The sequence below is a fragment of the Eucalyptus grandis genome, chromosome 10, assembly GCF_016545825.1.
Source record: "Eucalyptus grandis isolate ANBG69807.140 chromosome 10, ASM1654582v1, whole genome shotgun sequence".
Taxonomy (NCBI): Eukaryota; Viridiplantae; Streptophyta; class Magnoliopsida; order Myrtales; family Myrtaceae; genus Eucalyptus; species Eucalyptus grandis.
This window is the reverse complement of record NC_052621.1, coordinates 32,449,839-32,468,127: the sequence shown is the minus strand read 5'-3', so window position 1 is coordinate 32,468,127 and position 18,289 is coordinate 32,449,839. Positions and strand designations below refer to the sequence as shown.

The 18,289-nt window shown below is 40.0% G+C and overlaps 3 protein-coding genes across 5 annotated transcripts; 2 read left to right on the top strand and 1 right to left on the bottom strand.

Annotated features, from left to right (window-relative positions):
* Positions 1 to 5,487: 5,487 nt before the first annotated feature.
* On the top strand, positions 5,488 to 7,310 carry LOC104422872. Of its 2 annotated transcripts, none has more exons than XM_010035323.3 (4): positions 5,488 to 5,636; positions 6,306 to 6,706; positions 6,784 to 6,900; positions 6,982 to 7,310. In XM_010035323.3, the coding sequence occupies exons 2-4, from the start codon at positions 6,344 to 6,346 to the stop codon at positions 7,057 to 7,059; spliced, it is 558 nt and encodes a 185-aa protein (XP_010033625.2). In that variant the 5' UTR covers positions 5,488 to 5,636; positions 6,306 to 6,343; the 3' UTR covers positions 7,060 to 7,310. The 2 variants fall into 2 exon arrangements, with proteins under 2 accessions (XP_010033625.2, XP_010033626.2); XM_010035324.3 differs by having other exon boundaries at positions 5,596 to 5,679.
* A 146-nt stretch (positions 7,311 to 7,456) lies between these two features.
* Positions 7,457 to 9,180, top strand: LOC104422871. Of its 2 annotated transcripts, none has more exons than XM_039303162.1 (4): positions 7,457 to 8,162; positions 8,319 to 8,492; positions 8,627 to 8,794; positions 8,897 to 9,180. In XM_039303162.1, exons 1-4 carry the CDS (start codon positions 8,019 to 8,021, stop codon positions 9,011 to 9,013), a joined length of 603 nt encoding a protein of 200 aa, XP_039159096.1. In that variant the 5' UTR covers positions 7,457 to 8,018; the 3' UTR covers positions 9,014 to 9,180. The 2 variants fall into 2 exon arrangements, with proteins under 2 accessions (XP_039159096.1, XP_010033622.2); XM_010035320.3 differs by having other exon boundaries at positions 8,313 to 8,492.
* A 4,206-nt stretch (positions 9,181 to 13,386) lies between these two features.
* On the bottom strand, positions 13,387 to 16,894 carry LOC104422870 (serine/threonine-protein kinase/endoribonuclease IRE1a). The gene is made up of 5 exons (XM_010035318.3): positions 16,182 to 16,894; positions 15,473 to 15,636; positions 14,943 to 15,192; positions 13,932 to 14,232; positions 13,387 to 13,790 (listed from the first exon to the last, which is right to left on the bottom strand). Exons 1-5 carry the CDS (start codon positions 16,751 to 16,753, stop codon positions 13,626 to 13,628), a joined length of 1,452 nt encoding a protein of 483 aa, XP_010033620.2. The 5' UTR covers positions 16,754 to 16,894; the 3' UTR covers positions 13,387 to 13,625.
* Between the last annotated feature and the right edge of the window lie 1,395 nt (positions 16,895 to 18,289).

The following is an 18,289-nucleotide window of genomic DNA, read 5'->3' as shown; positions in this document are numbered from 1 at the left end:
GTTCAGTAATTTGACGTCAATTCGATAACTAATAACAAAGATCTAAAAGGTTTTTGTCTACGCTATTAGCGCACCGCATGTGAAGTCCACCTTTTCTCAAAGACAATAAGGTCAACATCGTTAGAAATCACGAACCAATACTTCTACAAGACGTTTACTTCAATTAACTTCCGTCGCATACAAAACCCCTAAGCCGTTTCCCATGAACCAAATCTACTTTCTATTAGCAATTTGCCCGATTTCTATTAAAATGCGTACTTGTCAATAACTTCAACTTAGAAAATGACAGATCCACTGAATTCATATATGTCAATAAGTACATGTTTTTAAAAAACATTAGAGAAATACTAAGAAAGTACAAATTCAGGTCACGGATACTGTTTTGTAATTCCTTGTGAGACGGAAATTTAATTTGGGGCATATACACACGAGAATGCCGATTTGGGGTTCCTAAAATAAGTTTAACCAAAAAAGAAAAAAGAAAAAAAAGATCAAGGATATTCAGTAATAATTCCAGCCCATCCCTTCCCTTCCCCGTCCGGTCAACCCAACTTTGACCGGGCCCCGCTTGAATCCACAAGACCGTTAAAAAGCAAAAGAGAGAGAGAGAGACACACACACAAGAGAGCTGGACGGCAGAATTATTGCAATTTGCAAGTCGAGCCGTAAAGCAAGTGCTCCGTAAGGACAGCACCGCACCAACCAACAGTCGCCATCTCCCTCCCCCCCCACTCGCCCGTGACTCGCCGAGCCGGCGTTGAAAATTCGAGCAGACGACATCGGGGCAACGGCCATATTTTTCCACGACCTCGGAGCGAGAAAAGATGAAACGGCAAGGACGACAAGTGCACCCTAGTAACAAACGTCAATGCGTCGATAGTGGTCGCACATGCACGCGCATGCGCACGCCTCGCCCCCCCGGCATGTTTTTACTTTTGGGTCTCTTATTTAATTCGACCGGCTTTTTCGGATTCACTTCTTGTAGCATAAATGCCCGTATCGAGCATTGTTGCCATGGAGTACGTCGGCGTGTTGAGGATTTTCAACTCGATTAGATCCGTGTGTGGGATATAGGCGGGCCCGTTTGAATTGTGCTCGGTAGCATCAGATTCCGGCCGCAAGGTGGCAATTGTACCCATCTAACGGATGGGCCAAGTTAGGTTTAGGTCAAATCTAAATAGTCCGACCGAAATAGATCATTTAACTTTTTTTGATCAATTTCTATGCAATGCAATCTTTCGGCTTTCTCTTTAGCCTTATGTTTTTTACCCATTCATCCGACCCAACCCTATATTGCTAAAAAAACTTCGATATTTGACTAAATTTACAAAAATTCATACTCAAATTGAGGTGAGAATGTGGCGTGAATGAGAGCTAAGTAGAGTGAAGGTGGGAAAGAACAAAAAAAAGTGTTATAGAAGTGGATTGAGTTTAAGTAAATTGTAAATTCATCTATGACCTATTTAATGCTCATATTGTGTTTAAATCAATTTATGATAAATTTACTGAATATAACTAACCCAGTTATGATTCATTTAATACTCATATATGTTATCTAGAGGCAATGCGACAATCTTGAATTACTTTGAGCAAGATATATTATGATTTGAATGCAAGATTTGGTACACCTTGAACTAGACGCTTGAAACCATCTAACCATCCTCTCGGGGTATTTTAAAATTGACACTAAATGCAGGTACTGGGGTGCAGGCTTCAGATGTTAAAAAGGAAAATTTCAATAAAATTTAAAGTAGTAATTGTAGAAGCCAAGAGCCAAAAAGAAAACATCTTGAAACTCACTTATAACATGCTAAGTAAGGTATTTACATTGTTCATTGATGATTAATTATACTAAAATTGCACTTGCCTTTCTATTTGGAAAGGGGAAAGAAGAGAAAAAGGTCACTTCAAGAAGGAAACCCATCTTGGCCCCCCTCAACGTGGCCAGGCCAAGCATGTGATCACTGGGGGTAAATCTCTGATAAATCCTAATCATCATTAATAATCTTGATAACTCAACTGACTTCAATTCTTATTATATGTAATCAGAATCAACTGAGTACCCCACACCCCCCATCATCATTCGTCCATCCAAAAAAGAAAAGGCTGCCAAATAAAATATCAAGATGTCAAACAAACCCACCATGAGAGTTAGTGCGAGGAGAGACTAATGGGTAAGTGTAATTATCAATGTCATCATCACACATCATCAAAGCAAACCTTATCAAGAGCTGCATATGCTTCGCAATCAGAAAAGGGTGTTTAAGATACCTTGTCGGGGAAGGTCACGTCTTTGCAAGATTGATATCTAACCAACTGGGAATAGTGTGGAGACGGCGGTGTTAAAATCACTAGATCAAGGCGCCTCGTTTTCGGCTCCGTTCGTTCGGTGTCACTTTTGAAAGGCGAGATCACAAGAAGATCAAAACCGAGTTCTTAGATGCTCGTGATGTATTCGATTTCTAACTTTAACGCCGTTCTTTCTGACACTTGAGTTAATTGTTTGATTGTTAATATGAGATAGACACTATGAATGTTCCTATTTTCAGTGGGGAAAAAACGCATGTGATTCCTCTCATTCCCTTTACTTGCCAGCTTTTATGTGAGATATTGGAAAGAATATCTTGATGTACGTAACTACCATTCAAACAATAAGGCCAATTTGTCATCTTTTGGTTCCAATAGTTCCACATTTGTCAGTTTCCAATCATGTTTTTCCTTTTTAATGAGCCTCCACGCTTGTTGTATATAGACAGAACACAATTCAATGTGCATATGCAAACACACCCCATTGCCTGAATCCTCCTCTTTGCTTAAGATGAAATTCCGCATCTCTCTCTCTCTCTCTCTCTCTCTCTCTCTCAAAAAGATTACAACTTCATGGATTTTGGTGGCATCAAATCTAACAAATCTAGCTGTCAATTGGGTGTCCATTTGGCATCTTCTTGACCTTGATTCCCAGAAAAGGAGAGGACCAGAAAAATTGTCTCTTTGCATTTGCTTAATTGTGGCCATATTAAATACCTAACGTTATCCCTTTCGTTATTTTCTTGTCTCTTTGAGCATATGCTAAGAATGATGTTGATGCCGATTGGCCAATTTACTCTTGTATTCAGTCAAAATTCTTGAACCTCTGCCAATAATATATGTGGATATGCCATTTGTCCTTGACAGCTGGAAGAAACGTACTCGGGGAAAGAAGGTCCTTTCTTTATATTCACAAGGGGGAAAATGTGTATTTCCATCTTTTGGAAATAATTTAAGGTTTAAAATATGCAACTTCTATATGATACATGACGCTAAATTGGTTTTTTTCCTCCCCTCCAAAGTGTTGGACAAATTAACGATATGACCTAAAGGATTATGAGATAAGCATTGTGTTCAAATTACAAGATCTATTGGTAAAAGTAACTCTGAGAGTTGCGCCTAATATCTTGAGATGAAACTTGACTCTACACATGTAGACATGATGGTTCTTAAGCGTTCTTAGAGACTAGATTGAGTTGAAAGTCCAAATATTCAAAATTATTGATCTCTGAAAAAAAAAAAAAAAAAACTAGCTATTTCTAAATGAATGAATGATTTTAGTTAGGTTGTATTATCTGCTGGGCGAAGTGGATGTATTAATAAAGATTAAGTCCATGGTGATGTGTCAATCTCTAAAACAGTTTCTTGCTAGCCTTGAAATGTGGTCTTGCAAAAATTAGAGTAGACATAAAAGAAAGAGAGGCACACAAGAGAGAAAGAGGCTCAGGGTTTTCTGCTCAATTAAGGTTGCATTGCACAAATTGAAGACACAAGAGTTTGTTATATCCATTGTTCTTCTACAAGGTTGTATCAATTTCCAAGTAGGTTGTGGTTGCTTTTAGAGAGTAGTGACAGTATGTGTTTTGTAATTTGAATTTTGTGGTGTCGTGTCTTGTAGAAGGGGGAGCTTGTGTCATTGTAGTAAGTTCTTGTTATGACTAAACCTCGTTATACTATTCGTGACTTTTCTCATTTCACATATATTTATTTTTCATTATATAAATGTTGGTGTTATTATTCTCTTCGAATGCTCTCTTATTACTTCCACTATGTTATTGTTGTTATCCTTGGTTGACTTGGTTAACTAGATTTATATCTCATATAGGTGCGGAGGATCTTTTTCTTTCTCACTAGCTCCTAATAGTTTTGTCTTTTTTGGACAAGAACTACTCCTATAGCTAAACCATAGCAAAATTGGGATCTCTACCTCCATAAGAATTTCCATTGCTCTCACGTGTATATAAAACCTGCCATTCTTTATCTTCCATTGTCAGTGCGAGCGTGTTATCTTTTATTCAGTATATCCGATTTTGTTTTTTTTTTTTTTTTTTTTTTTTTGTAATTTGAAAACTACTCTATTTTACTCATTATTCATGTCTTGAAAATAATTATTAATAAGCATTTCGATGAGAAAATGGAGTTATAACGTTTTCTTCTTCTTCTTCTTCTTTCTCCATTTTTGGAGCAAATACAAGCATCTCGAATGACGTGGGAAAAGGTTGGCTTGCATCGGCAAGCGTAGTGAATTGGGACGGAGACATGATGAGCTGCAGAAGAAAGTGATGCCTGTGGCGTGTGAGAAAACAAAAGGAGGGGACACAACTCGATCATCACCACATCTTTTGTCGATTGAGGAATCAAGAGATATACATACATACATATAAATATATATATGTAAATTCCATGTTGGTAAGATCTTGAAGATGGGCACTGTGGTAATTATTGCCACTAATCATGACTCATAAGGAGAAAATAATGATAATGATAAAAAAGAAAAATGGAGATTGGAGATTTTGGAGAATCTTATTGAGTGATGTTGTCACGGACTCATAGGGAGAGGGCGGTTGTTGGCAAATTTTCGCTATTTTTCTTTTGCTTTTTTTTTTAATGATTGCTTTTGGTTATATTTCAAGCAACAGCAACCTTTGAAGGCATCCAATTGATTTCTTTCCTTTTTTTTCCCCTTTCTTTCCTCTCTTCTTTTACCCCCTCCTTTTGCCAAATTTCAGTGTGTATCCAAATAAACTACTTGTCCAGAAATCCTGATTAGACAAGGATGACAAGCAATGTTTGTCCCCTTACAATCATTCTCATTCAATTATAGGTAGGAGAGAAATAGTAATATACCCAAATAACTTCTCTCTCTCTTTTTGGTTTTTGCTGATTGGAGTCGGATCTCATTTCCATATATTGGACAACGGAAATAGGGAGAGTGTACCGAGGGCGGCGCCCCAGCTCCAGAAGAATGGCTAGTCAGCCTCCATGGCTAGAAAATCGACATCCTATGCTCGAGTTACTCGGCCCCTGGTGACGACCGAGTGGAATAATTGGAAGAGATCAGTAGCTGAGGCTTTAGGACTTCAAAAAAAGGCTTGTAATCAAACCGGGCCGGTCCATGGAAATAATTGGACCGGGCCTCAATTCTCCACATGGGCCGAACATGGCGCATGACAAGCATGAGCATGGCCCAATCCTGTAACTGGCTAAAGCAAGTCTGCAACCAAACACACCAGGAAAAAATCGAGTGGCTAAACCAACGAACGGTCCGAAGCCCCCCTTTCTCTCTCTCGCTGTGTCTGGACTGGAGTTCTGGTAAATGTGTGCAGAAGGTGAGCTCCAATGGCCGCTTTCGGCACTTTCTTGTGTTCAAAGGTCGTTTCTTTTTTATATTCGAAAGTTGGTTCTTGATGGGTATCATGTTCTTCGCTGTGACTGAGCTTTGCTGCTGATTAGTTTCTTGAAACAAGTGGAGGGAATTGAGTGGCGGGTCTTCCTTGTTTGGTGATAGAAACTTAGGAGTGTTCGGGTTTGTCCCCGCACTGCATTCGGATGCTTGCGTTCGATGGTTGTGCTTCTGTTTGTTCTCATCTTCTGCGATGAGTGCATCGAGTGCACTCTGAAATCACATTTTAATCGAGTAAGACTGGAATATTACTCTGATATAGTCAGAAAACAGATTATGTTATTGCGATCGAATAACCTGTCTTTTTCGGTAGGTGCGGCTGCTAGATTGAGTAATTCTCATTCAGAATCTGTAGTCAGACTGATCTCAGCACTTGATCAGGATTGTTTTTTGGAACACGGCAAATACAAAAAAGATTGATCTTATCTGTTTAGGATGGATTTTTGTGGAACTTGGCAAATGGAAACGATTGATCTTATATGTTTAGTATGGATACTCTTGAAACCAGCTTAATAGTGATCCAAAACAAAGAAAGCACGTGAAGCCAATTTCCCTTTCGAATTAATTTGCTTTATGTTGTCGTCTTTGATGTTAGGATAACCATTATCTGTAGAAGCATCCGAAGTGGGAGCTATGACTGTGACCGTGGTTTCCTCATGCAATCCATGTTTAGTCCGTCATCCTGGACGACAGAATCAATGGTATGCCAAGACATTCCTCGGTGCTGGACAGAATATCCAGAATCTTATTTTTACTACAAGATACCAAGTCCAACATGATTATCAAGAGAAGAAGTTAACCCGAGTATTTGCTGTCACGGAAGGTTCTACAGAGTCGAGCAAGTCCGAAGAGACTCTTCCATCTTGGGCTAAACCAGATGCGGATGAGCCTCCTCCATGGGCTCGGAATGAAGGAGCACAGAATGCGTCTCAACAGAGCTTTGAAGTGCCCTTCTTTGTTTACTTATTGGCCTCTGCTGTAACGGCAATTGCTGCAGTAAGCTTCTTTTGCTTTCCTTGCTCTGTTCAATACAGAAAGAATTGGCTGATAATCTTTATGAAATCCAATTGCAGGTAGGGTCTATATTCGAGTACGTCAATCAGAGGCCTGTTTTTGGAGTTTTGAATTCGGACAGCATCTTTTATGCCCCATTGCTCGGCTTCTTTGCATTCACTGGCATCCCCACCTCGGTAAGTTTCAAAGTTCCAATGAGTTGTGGATTCTTGCCATGTGGCGGAAATATTCAGCTAATAAGTTCTGCCCGAATACAGGCGTTTCTATGGTTCAAATCAGTTCAAGTTGCGAACAAGGAAGCTGAGGAGCAAGACAGGAGGGATGGCTTTTTGTAGAGTCAAGTGCCTTGCATAAATGTCAGGGTAGACTGATGATTCTCCATGGAATATGGTTGTGTCTAGATAAGGTCTAAAGGCCGTGTTTCTTGCAGTCAGTTTTGCGAGGTACAGAATGTTAAATTGTAAATGATGATTTATGTGCAAATTTCATTCTATCGTTATAGAATTTCAGGCATACCTGATGGTATTGTTCAAGAAACTTGAAGCGGGTTTATAGTATTATAGAAAAAATTTATCATTTAGCTCCCCGTCCCTAGGACTAGCCAGTCCAATAATCCAGGGTGAGAGTTTCAGATGTATCTGATGAACCTTTTCAGATGTATCTGATGAACCTTTATGGAACCAAAATGACTCATTCGTGATTCAATTTGCATATTTTCCAGGTTTAACCGTATGGCTTCACATTTAACAGAAAAGCAAAAATTGTACTTTTTTTTACTTGTATCTCTTGAGAGGCTGATGGCAATTTTTAATATGAAGAATGAGAGACAGCTAGACAAAATATCAGTCTAGTTTGATTGCATGACAAAACAAAATCGCTCAAGCAGTTGTTCTTGAAGTTTGGGATTATAATAGAATAAAGCCGAATTACGTCTTGTACTCATCTGCACTATCTACACAGAAGAGACAAACGGTTCGATTGAATGAAGACGCTTGTAATATTATAATCACTAAAACTTTCTGGATGGGATATGACAGGGAAACACGAACTCATAACAGGAACTTGTGTAAATGGTTCCAAGAAAGCATGGCAAGGTGGTTATCATTTAATTTCTCTGCAACAAGAAACTCAATAAAAGCTGCCTCAAAGTCTACATTTCTATATACAAAATTGTCCATACCTCCACGACTCTCACTGTCAGCCGTGAGCTAAAAGTTTGTGGCTGGTGAGTGCTTGGACCTGCAGTTGGTGACTTCATTGGAATACATAATTTCAAGCAGATGTATAGAAGGGAATGGGGGCTCGAGCATCGGAACAACTTACTTGCAAAGAATCTGAAAATAGTCTGCAAACAAAATTCATGGAGGAGGAAAAAGGAGAGAAGAGTCCTGCCCCAGCTTTATCCGTGCTCCAAAGACTAGACCGCCTCGACCATTTGGTAACAGCAATAGATATTGTCTCCGTTTTTTTTTGCCCTTCTGATCATTAATGGAAAGAGATTGAACTTGTAGAGCTGATAGAAGGTCATAGCAAATTCTCTTACCCTCTGATGTTTTAAGTTTCTAAGCACAGTGCCTTGATGAAACAGCTACAGGTTCTGGAGGAGAGGAAGAGCTCATCAGCAAGATTTCCTTCAGGTCTGGTTGTGGAGAAAATCAGAGCAAAGGAGCAAGATCATTGCAAGACCATATCATCTGCATTAGAGGAAGCTCATCACAAAGGGACGTTGATGGATCGAGTGGCAATGCTCGAGGACCGAGTCTTACAGGTTCTGCGAATGACTTTTAAGTTCATGCCCTAACTCTGGCTCCTGAGTTATTTTTCCTTGGCACTTATCTGATTTGGAAATGCTAATATTGTTTAAAGAGCTAATAGCTGATTATAGCTCTTCGTTGGTCATAGTTGAGCCTAGAGATCGGAGTTGGAAACGTTTCAAAGTCAAGCTATTCTGTCGTCCAGACAACAGCTGAAAATGTCAATCAGCACACTCCGGAATTGGCTGTGGTAGCCACAGAGAGTGTGGATTCGAAGGAACATGGACGAGAGAACCCACATCCATTCTCAACACAAGTGAGCTGCAGATACCATAGCAACATTAGCTTCATGAATTTGACCTGGCAATTTTGACATTATACTAAGGCTCAGCTCGGTAATAACGTTGACTGGTTTCAGGAAAAGGACTGCGCAGATGCAGAAGCATGTGTTGAGAAGACAAAAACAGCGGGAAGCCACAAAGGCAAGAGGCGGTCGATGCTGAGGAGAAGTAAATGGCTTTGTGTGGTGGTCTAGAGTGGGATGTTGATTCTCTCTCTGCGCAAAATCGCCTGAATTCTGAAAATTGAACAACTTTTAATGTGCCCAATTTTCCTTTTCCTGGGTATGCTCAATAAGGACACTTTCAACAGTGCAGCTCCTTTTGCCTTTTTCTATTCAAATTCATGGCTACAGTTTTAACATTTGGGATTTAGCTTCGATTGAATCTGCATTTGCAATAACCATTTACGCCCCTCTTTTCTTTGTATGTATTCCTGGTGAGAAAGATAGAAGAGAGATGAACAGATCAAATGGTATTGGTGCAATTTTCTTCCTTTGATCTTGTCAAATCCTAAAGATTTGCAGCACCACATCAAAATCACTCTTTGGATGCTTACCTGATAGTGTGAATGCATTCACATAGTTAAGTGGGTCATGGAAAGGCATTTTAGCTATAATAGCTCTTGATGGAGAGACGTGTGGGAATAGATATGCATCAGCCTCACCGAAGGGTGGACCCAAAAGTGGGCACTGATGTTAACTTGGCTTACTAATACAAATTTTGCGCAGAATTACTCATAATTTCATATTTTGCGTCATTTATCCATATTCTTTATTGGCTAATTTCTTTAAAAAGCCCAATTTTAGGTTTGATCCCAATTTCACCCTTATTTTTTTGTCTAAAAAAAATAACATACTTTCACTCTAATCCTATATCTGCCCTGCGACCCAAAATCGACATTAGTCTTTTCAAACTTATCAATGTTACGGGCTGCTATTGTTTCATTTGAATGCAATTGTGTCAGTAAAAATGCAAGTTCTGATAGTGAACCTCTATTTGACCCTAATGTTAACTACTTTAAAGAAATTAGTGGCAATTTTTGGCATGGGGGCAGATTTTAGACTATAGTTCAATGTTCAAAATAGAATTAAGATTAAACTTAAATGTGAGAGAATTTTAGGGAATTAAGCCTAATCTTAACTCATAATTCTACCCGATTGACAAAAGGAGTTGGAAATTTTATAGACTCAACTTCTACTTTCATCTCTACTTGAAAGATTTGGTATTTACTTAGAAATATATCTCTCTCCATTGAAAAGAGTTACGTCAAATGTTTTCGATACTCTAGTCTTTGATTATTGCAACTTTTAGCTAGCTAAACAACCCTCTATAAATCTCCGGCATTTATCAAGAATCGAACCCTATCGCTTCGCTCGACTCTCAAATGGCCAAGCTAGAGTCAATGAATTGAGTAAACGATGGATACAAATTCTTCTTATTTGATTGGTTGCCCTCTCTATTAAAATCCATATCAAAGAAAGTAAAACTGTATAAAACACTCCTGAACTTTGGGATTTGCACCCGTTTACTTTTAAACTTTCTACCGTCACACGTTAATCCTTGAACTATTATTTTGTTAATGCAGTCGATCCTCAGTTATTTTTTTCATTAGCGTGTGTTGACGTACGTGACTTTTACAAGTTTAGAAGCGATTGATTGGTGGGGCGTGAGTACTTTTCTCAGAAAATAAGAATTGACAATGACAACTCTTTTTTTTCTTCTTTCAATCGAAGCCACCTAGTGGCAACTCTTGGAGATACAGCGTTAGTCGGTCTGGAACTACCCATCAACCCCACAACGACATTAACGCAGACACGCGTCCCTTCACGGACCAAAACGTGGACGGACAATCGCCAAAGCTTCGATCTTGGATGCGTCCGGTTGAGTAGCAGACTGAAAAACTGACTTGCGCATAGCAAATTGCAGTAACTGGGTCCTTCGATCCACCTAGATATCAACTTATTCCAAGTTTAAAAAATTTAGTTTTTCTCGACAATCTGTCACCTGCATTCTGGTGTAAGGGTGACCACGGGAGAGAGACTTCCACTGGAGTGTGGAGGTGGCAAATCCCAAAAGACCGTCGGTGTTTCGAAGAAAATGATGGTGGAGAAAATGGTCATGTGTCCTTTCTTGTGAAGAAGCAGAAAGAACTCATTCTCGGAACTGAAATAAACATGTGTCAGCATCGAAGCATCGAAAATTACCCAGCATAAATTTTCTTGGCAGGCTTTTGACACATAATTGAGATTAAATTGGAACTCTAGGGCATAGAGAACGTTTCGAAGAATAATATGGGGACTGAAATTGACTGTTCCTGTCACATTGACATGAGTAGTGTTTCCGTTGGGTAATTGTACGGAAACAAGAAAATTCAATCTATCATTTATACTCAAGAAAAATCATTTGTCGCATATAATATGATCGCTTGCCCTCGAATCAATAATTCATGCCTTTCTGGAAATAGAATTCAAGCAATGTGTAATACTTGAGAAACTTCCTCCTTTGTTTGAAGTATCCAATTTTTGTAGTGCCTGCATCAGCTGATGATATTGGCCATATGAAATGGGTTGTTTAGTATTTTGACCAGTCGGTCCAGTAACTTGGTAAGCCGCTAAGATTTTTTTCTCCTTTTCTCCGGGTTTTCCATACAGTTTCCAACAACTGTCAATCATATGATTAATACGTTTGCAATATTCGCAAAACAATTTACCCTTTCCCTTGGAATTTTTTGCAAAATTCCTTGATGACGTGACAAAAATCTAGCCGTCCATCCCTTTAAGCGCGGGCTCCTATACGCCGTCCGATCCAATTATAATATCAGACCCTTGTGAATCGTTTGATCCTCGCATGCCATTTGAGCCATTCATCCGATCCTTTTTAAAGGTTTGTGACTCCTCTTTGCCGAACCCTAATGTTGCTCGCCGCTCACCTCGGGCTGCAAGGGCAACGCTCTCGCTGCTTCTAGTGTGCTCTGGCGTAACGAGTCGCTAACTCTCCTCCTGTACAGCCAACTGAAAGATTCGTCCAATCAGTGGCATGAGATCCATGGTGAGGATCTGCGAGCGAAAGGTGAGATATGTATCGTTCAAAATAAGCAGAAAACGTGTGGTTTTCTCCCTGTCTTTGATGGATCTATACTATTTGATCATGGATTTTGGGCCCTCAAGCTTTTCTTCGACCGCTTCAAGGTTATTCCACAACGACGAGAGCTTGTTGAAACAAGCTGTGACCGTCATGTTCCCTTGCTTTAACTCGCTGAGTTCCTGCATTAGGGTAATCCAGTTTACCGTACATCTCTTTGATGTTTTCCCACATGTTTTTAGCATCTTCTATTGGTGGAAGTCCAGCCGCAACCTCAGGGGAGATGCAATTGCCGATCCAGGTTCGGACGAGGCGGTTGCTCTTCCTCCAGAGTCAGGCTAGGCGTTCATCAAGAGGACTAGAATGGTTCCGTCAAGGAAACCATCTTTGTCCCTCGTTGCCAGGGCGCGCTGGAATTCCTACGATCATCTGGGATAATTTTCTAGCTCAGTCAACTGTTGGATGATTAGCTGCAATTCTGGTCCGTCGGCAGTGGAAACAAACAGTGGGTCGCTGGGTTTTGGTCGTCCGGTGAGAGCTGCCGCTGGAAACGACAGAAAACTGGGCGTGAGGTTCAAGTAGATATTCGTTCCTAAACCCGATTCGCTTGACTCGATCGGAAAACCTGCAAGAAAAAATCACGGGTAGGGATTTGTTCCCATACCCAATTCACCCAACCCGCTTGTCTGCTCCAATCCGATGGCTAGGCTTGCCCCATTTGTGGCTGGCGAGGATTTGTTCCCATACCCAATTCACCCAACCCGCTTGTTTGCTCCAATATGATGGCTGGGCTTGCCCCATTTGTGGCTGGCGAGCTCTCATCGGCTTGTACGTAGCTCTGGTGGCCCACATATCCAAGCGATGATGATTTTGAGCTTGGCCCAAAATATAATGGGTAAGGAATTCACTGGTAAGGTTGGCCCGTCAAGGGTTGCCCCATATGTGGGCCACCAGAGCTACCCAATTCACCCAACCCGCTTGTCTGCTCCAATCCGATGGCTGGGCTTGCCCCATTTGTGGCTGGCGAGCTCTCATCGGCTTGGACGTAGCTCTGGTGGCCCACATATCCAAGCGATGATGATTTTGAGCTTGGCCCAAAATATAATGGGTAAGGAATTCACTGGTAAGGTTGGCCCGTCAAGGGTTGCCCCAAATTAAATTGAGCCTGTGTGGACCACCACTGAACAGGTTGGGCCTGAGCCAGCTGTTGCTCCACAATTGGAAGTGTTGCAAGGTGATTCTGAGCCTGCGAAGGTTGAGAGGTGGCTTCTCCAGTCAACTAATTACCGGCGGCAGAAGCGTTGTCTGGCGAGGTGGCCATGGTAAGTAAAAATAATTCATTCCTTTGGGATTGATTCTAATGCCGAATGAAAATCCCTTTTCTAGGTCGAAGTTTCTTCTAGCAGAAGGTCGAGGCAGAAGCAATTCAGAAGCCTGGAGGCTCTGATACATGAAAGAAAACAAAAGGAAGGAAGAAAAGAGGCTGAAGACGTAAGAAATTTTGTATATTCTCTTCAGTGTATTGTAAATGTATAGACCCCCAAAGATATAATACAAGGATTGTACAATTAATGGAAGTAAATGATCCTATGTATCAATCTAAATCTAAATCTAATCTTTAATTGATATATACACAATCGCAATCAAATTAGATCAATAACCTTCCAACCAATTGCCGCATATCTTCTAACAAGAAGGAATCAACGAGGGAAGTTGGCCAAAGGATCAAAGGGTAAGTACATCTAGAAGCTGATCTGACAAGAAAAACTTCTGAAACCAGTCTTCTTTTTCACAAAATTGGAACGCCACTTTGTATGACTCCATCAAGAGACCCGGGAATCGTTTGGCGAAGTAAGCTTCCACATCCTCGGGAACTGATCCAACAATCTCCTGCCAGAACCATCAAAGCAACGAAAAATGACAAATGTGAGCCACGAGTCCACACCCAATCCAAAATATACAAATTTACTGAAGAAGCCTCATATGCACCAGATGCAAAAATCATCCCAGTTCTAGAGAAAGAAAGAGAACCTGAACTTTTTCCGGGCCTTCCCGAAGGTGGATAGACTCATTTCGCACGGCTCGCAATAAGTCTTGGACATGGCGACCATTGTAGGTCCTATATTCGTTAAGGTGGTCCATAACTTCAGTCTCTATCTTGTCGGTCCATCTCCCACTAAAAACCACTCGCGCAGTGTTCTGCAATGCTTTCAAAAGATCTGAATTGGCCCGCTTTTCCATTTGTAATCTATTGCTAAGGTCACAAAGAAAGGACAACCTCCTCTTTGAACTCCACCAAAATGGATGGCAAAGCACCTCCGATGCATTTGGCCTACGGGTAAGTAAAAGAAATTAACTACTGTGCCTTGGAAAATTATCACAAAAAATGAAGAATAGCCCAACATGCTCAAAAGAAATCAATTACATGAACAACACTGACATGGACTTGACTTCCCAAATCATAAGCATCACAGATACAGCATTGGTGCAATCTCTAAAACAAATAAACTTGCCTTAGCTCAATGAGAGAATCACCAAATTCTAGGATGAAGGAAGTTGTTTCACTATGAAAAGAAGCCAGGAATGATTTACTCCAACTATCATAGATTAGCAAGATAATCGTTCAGCCCCTAGGATTCTTCAAGAGGAAATTGGGCAGCAAAAGTGATATTCTCCAACTTCGTAGTTAGCGCCATATGCTAAACCCTTGGAATCCTCTTCGGTGGATGTAAAGCGAGAATAGTGCATTTTTATGTTCCTAGGTAAACCTTTCTAAAATGATCATTTTCCATTGGAACACAATTGTCCAAGGCATTTAGGCTGTCCTTTCGTCGACCTTTTCTCTGGCCAAAAGAATAATGGAATTTTTTTTTTGCTGAGTAGAGCCTCACCCGCAGGACAAATATTTGAGCCAAGTTGGATGAATTAAATTCGTGAAATTTGAGTGATACATGAAAATGGAAATTATCGATGGTTACAAAATTTATCAAACAGAATGATGAACGTGGGAGTGATGCAAATTAAAGATGAAAACCCACTCACCTCAATTCAGGTTGCCGGTTTAGCAAACATGATATCAGATCATGTGCTTCTGGTAGGAACTCCACTAAGGATAGGTCCATTTTGTTCTCCTCAATATTGATGTCACGTGCTCGTTCTCTACCAAATGGATGGCTTCCCCTAGTGAGGCAAAAGAACAAGACACAACCAAAATTAAACATATCCATTTTGCATGTTTGGTGCCCACTACAAAGAAGCCGTTCAGGTGCTTGCCATCCTCTGATTCCACTACCTATAAGACATCAAAGATCAACAAAAAAGCCATCATCACTGGGATAATATACATGGATATTATATTAGATTTACCAGTCAATGAAGGGAGAGAGTGACAAAAACTGTTAATTTTCACAAATTTTACCACAACAAAGCAACCTAACTTATAACATAATGTACACTTCAAAAAAAGAGATTGCTCTAACAAATAAGATTATTGGTCTGAAGGTTTTAGTCAGGAATATGAAGATGATTACCACCAGATCAAAGGGCTGGAGAAAGCTGTCATGAGCACTTACTGGAGGGAGGATAATTTTTATCCAGATGAAGGTGTTTACTGATTCCCATATCAGATAGCTTGGCACATAATGATGGATGCTTAGTGATCAACACATTTCGAGGGTTTAAGTCCCAATGAAATATTCCCAATTGATGCAAATGAACGAGTCCTGATACTATATCCCTGTATCATAATAATACAAAGTTGACATTATGACTCAAAGCAACAAAGTATCAGGCACCAAATTGGGTGCAGGGCACTTGAAGGCATTGGATACAAACTAAGGAACTTCTCTAACAAAAGTAAGGATGCCAAAACTTGACTTCATGCTGCAAGGTTCAAAACTTATCCCAAATGTTGATTGCATTACCAGAGTCAAATTAGTGGCCTAAAAATTCCCTCAATCATACATCACCAGAAAGTTATTTGCAGTAGAGCTATTTTGACCTTCGACTAATACCTAATAGTCACATAAGCCAGCAAAGAATAGTTCAAGAAGGTAGCGATATCTATGACTAATACCTAATAGTCACATAAGCCAGCAAAGAATAGTTCAAGAAGGTAGCGATATCTATGAGATGATTCAAAGTCATGTAAAACATGTCCAGAAGCCCAACACAAATACAAAAAAATGTGACAGTTGAATTGGAGTGTCTCAACAAGCAATATACTGCAGTTATCTCTCAATTCGAACACATCAAAACATTAAAAAATATAAAAAAAATTACCTCATCAGTTTGAGTAACAAAGGTGAAGGATGTCTATCTGCCTTCAACAACTCACCATCCTGCATCACATCCCTAACAGAATCCAATTTGATTTTATACTCACGAGGGAAGACAGGCTTATTTGAATAATCTGAATGTGCTTGAATTAAATCATCTAAGCTGAAATCACAGAGCTCTACAGCGAGATACACAAAATCCCGATCCTCTTCTTTTGTAAAATACCGAAGAATATTTGGATGTTTGTCAGATGCGATGAGAGACTCTATTTCTTTGGAGGCAAGATGATGATGACCCTTGACAAGTCGTTTCACCGCAACGGGTCGTTTCTCACCATCCCGTTTTCCATAAGTGCCCTGGAACACGATGGTTCCATTACTTCCCATACCGATTTCTACCCTCGATACAAAGAGACTACCAATGCTTCGACCATTCTGAAGATTCGTCTGTTGTTCATCCTCGCTCCCACTATCGTCGAGCTTGCCTTCGTCTTCTGAAGAAGACTCCCCGTTTTCTTTCGAAGGTGGTTCCCATTCGTCTTGCCAAGGCAAATCGCTGAGATTAGCAGCAGCCATCGAGCAAAATAGCTTCCAATAATTGACGCGCGCGATCGATCTTCCTTTGTGATTAGCGATCCTCTTTCGGTCTCACACGAACGCAGAGTGAGAGCCGGTCGGGCGGCTAGGGTTTTGGGAGAGAGAGAGAGATTTTAACGATTCTCATTGATAAAATTTTGACAAAAAGATAAATATATCACACAACTATAAATTTAAGATTTTTAGTGTTAGAAAAAAAATTTAAAACAAATGTATTGTAGTTGGTATAATTTAGAGCTTTTGTAATTTTTGCCCTTTTTTATTTAACCTTTTAGTATAAATCAAGACAACTTTGATCCCAATTTCACCCCTATTTTTTGTATAAAAAAAATTACATACTTTCACTTTAATCCCAAATTTGCCCTGTGACCCAAAATCGACATTGGTCTTTTCAAACTTATCAATGTTACATAGGCAACTGTTGTTTCATTTGAATGCAATCGTATCCGTAAAAATGCAAGTTCTGATAATGAATCTCTAATTGATCCTAATGTTAATTACTTTAAAGAAATTAATGGCAATTTTTGGTATGGGGCAGATTTTATACTACAGTTCAATGCTCAAAATAGAATTGAGATTAAACTTAAATGTGAGAGAATTTTAGGGAACTAAACCCAATCTTAACTCATAATTATACCCGATTGACGAAACGAGATAGAAGTTTTACAGACTCAGCATCTACTTCCATCTCCTCTCGAAAGATTTGGTATTCACTTAGAAATGTTTTCAATACTCTATCTTTGATTATTGCAACTTTTAGCTAGCTAAACAACCATCTGTATCAAGAATCAACCCTATTGCTTCCCTCGACTCTCAAATGGCCAACCTAGAGTTATAGAATTGATTAAACGATGGATATAAATTCTTCTTATTTGATTGGTTGCCCTCTCTATTAAAATCCATATCAAAGAAAGTAAAACTGTATAAAACACTCCTGAACTTTGGGATTTGCACCCGCTTACTTTTAAACTTTCTACCGTCACACGTTAATCCTTGAACTATTATTTTGTTAATGCAGTCGATCCTCAGTTATTTTTTTCACTAGCGTGTGTTGACGTACGTGACTTTTACAAGTTTAGAAGCGATTGATTGGTGGGGCGTGAGTACTTTTCTCAGAAAATAAAAATCGACTATGACAACTCTTTTTTTTCTTCTTTCAATCGAAGCCACCTAGTGGCAACTCTTGGAGATACAGCGTTAGTCGGTCTGGAACTACCCATCAACCCCACAACGACATTAACGCAGACACGCGTCCCTTCACGGACCAAAACGTGGACGGACAATCGCCAAAGCTTCGATCTTGGATGCGTCCGGTTGAGTAGCAGACTGAAAAACTGACATGCGCATAGCAAATTGCAGTAACTGGGTCCTTCGATCCACCTAGATATCAACTTATTCCAAGTTTAAAAATTTTAGTTTTTCTCGACAATCTGTCACCTGCATTCTGGTGTAAGGGTGACCACGCGAGACAGACTTCGACTGGAGTGTGGAGGTGGCAAATCCCAAAAGACCGTC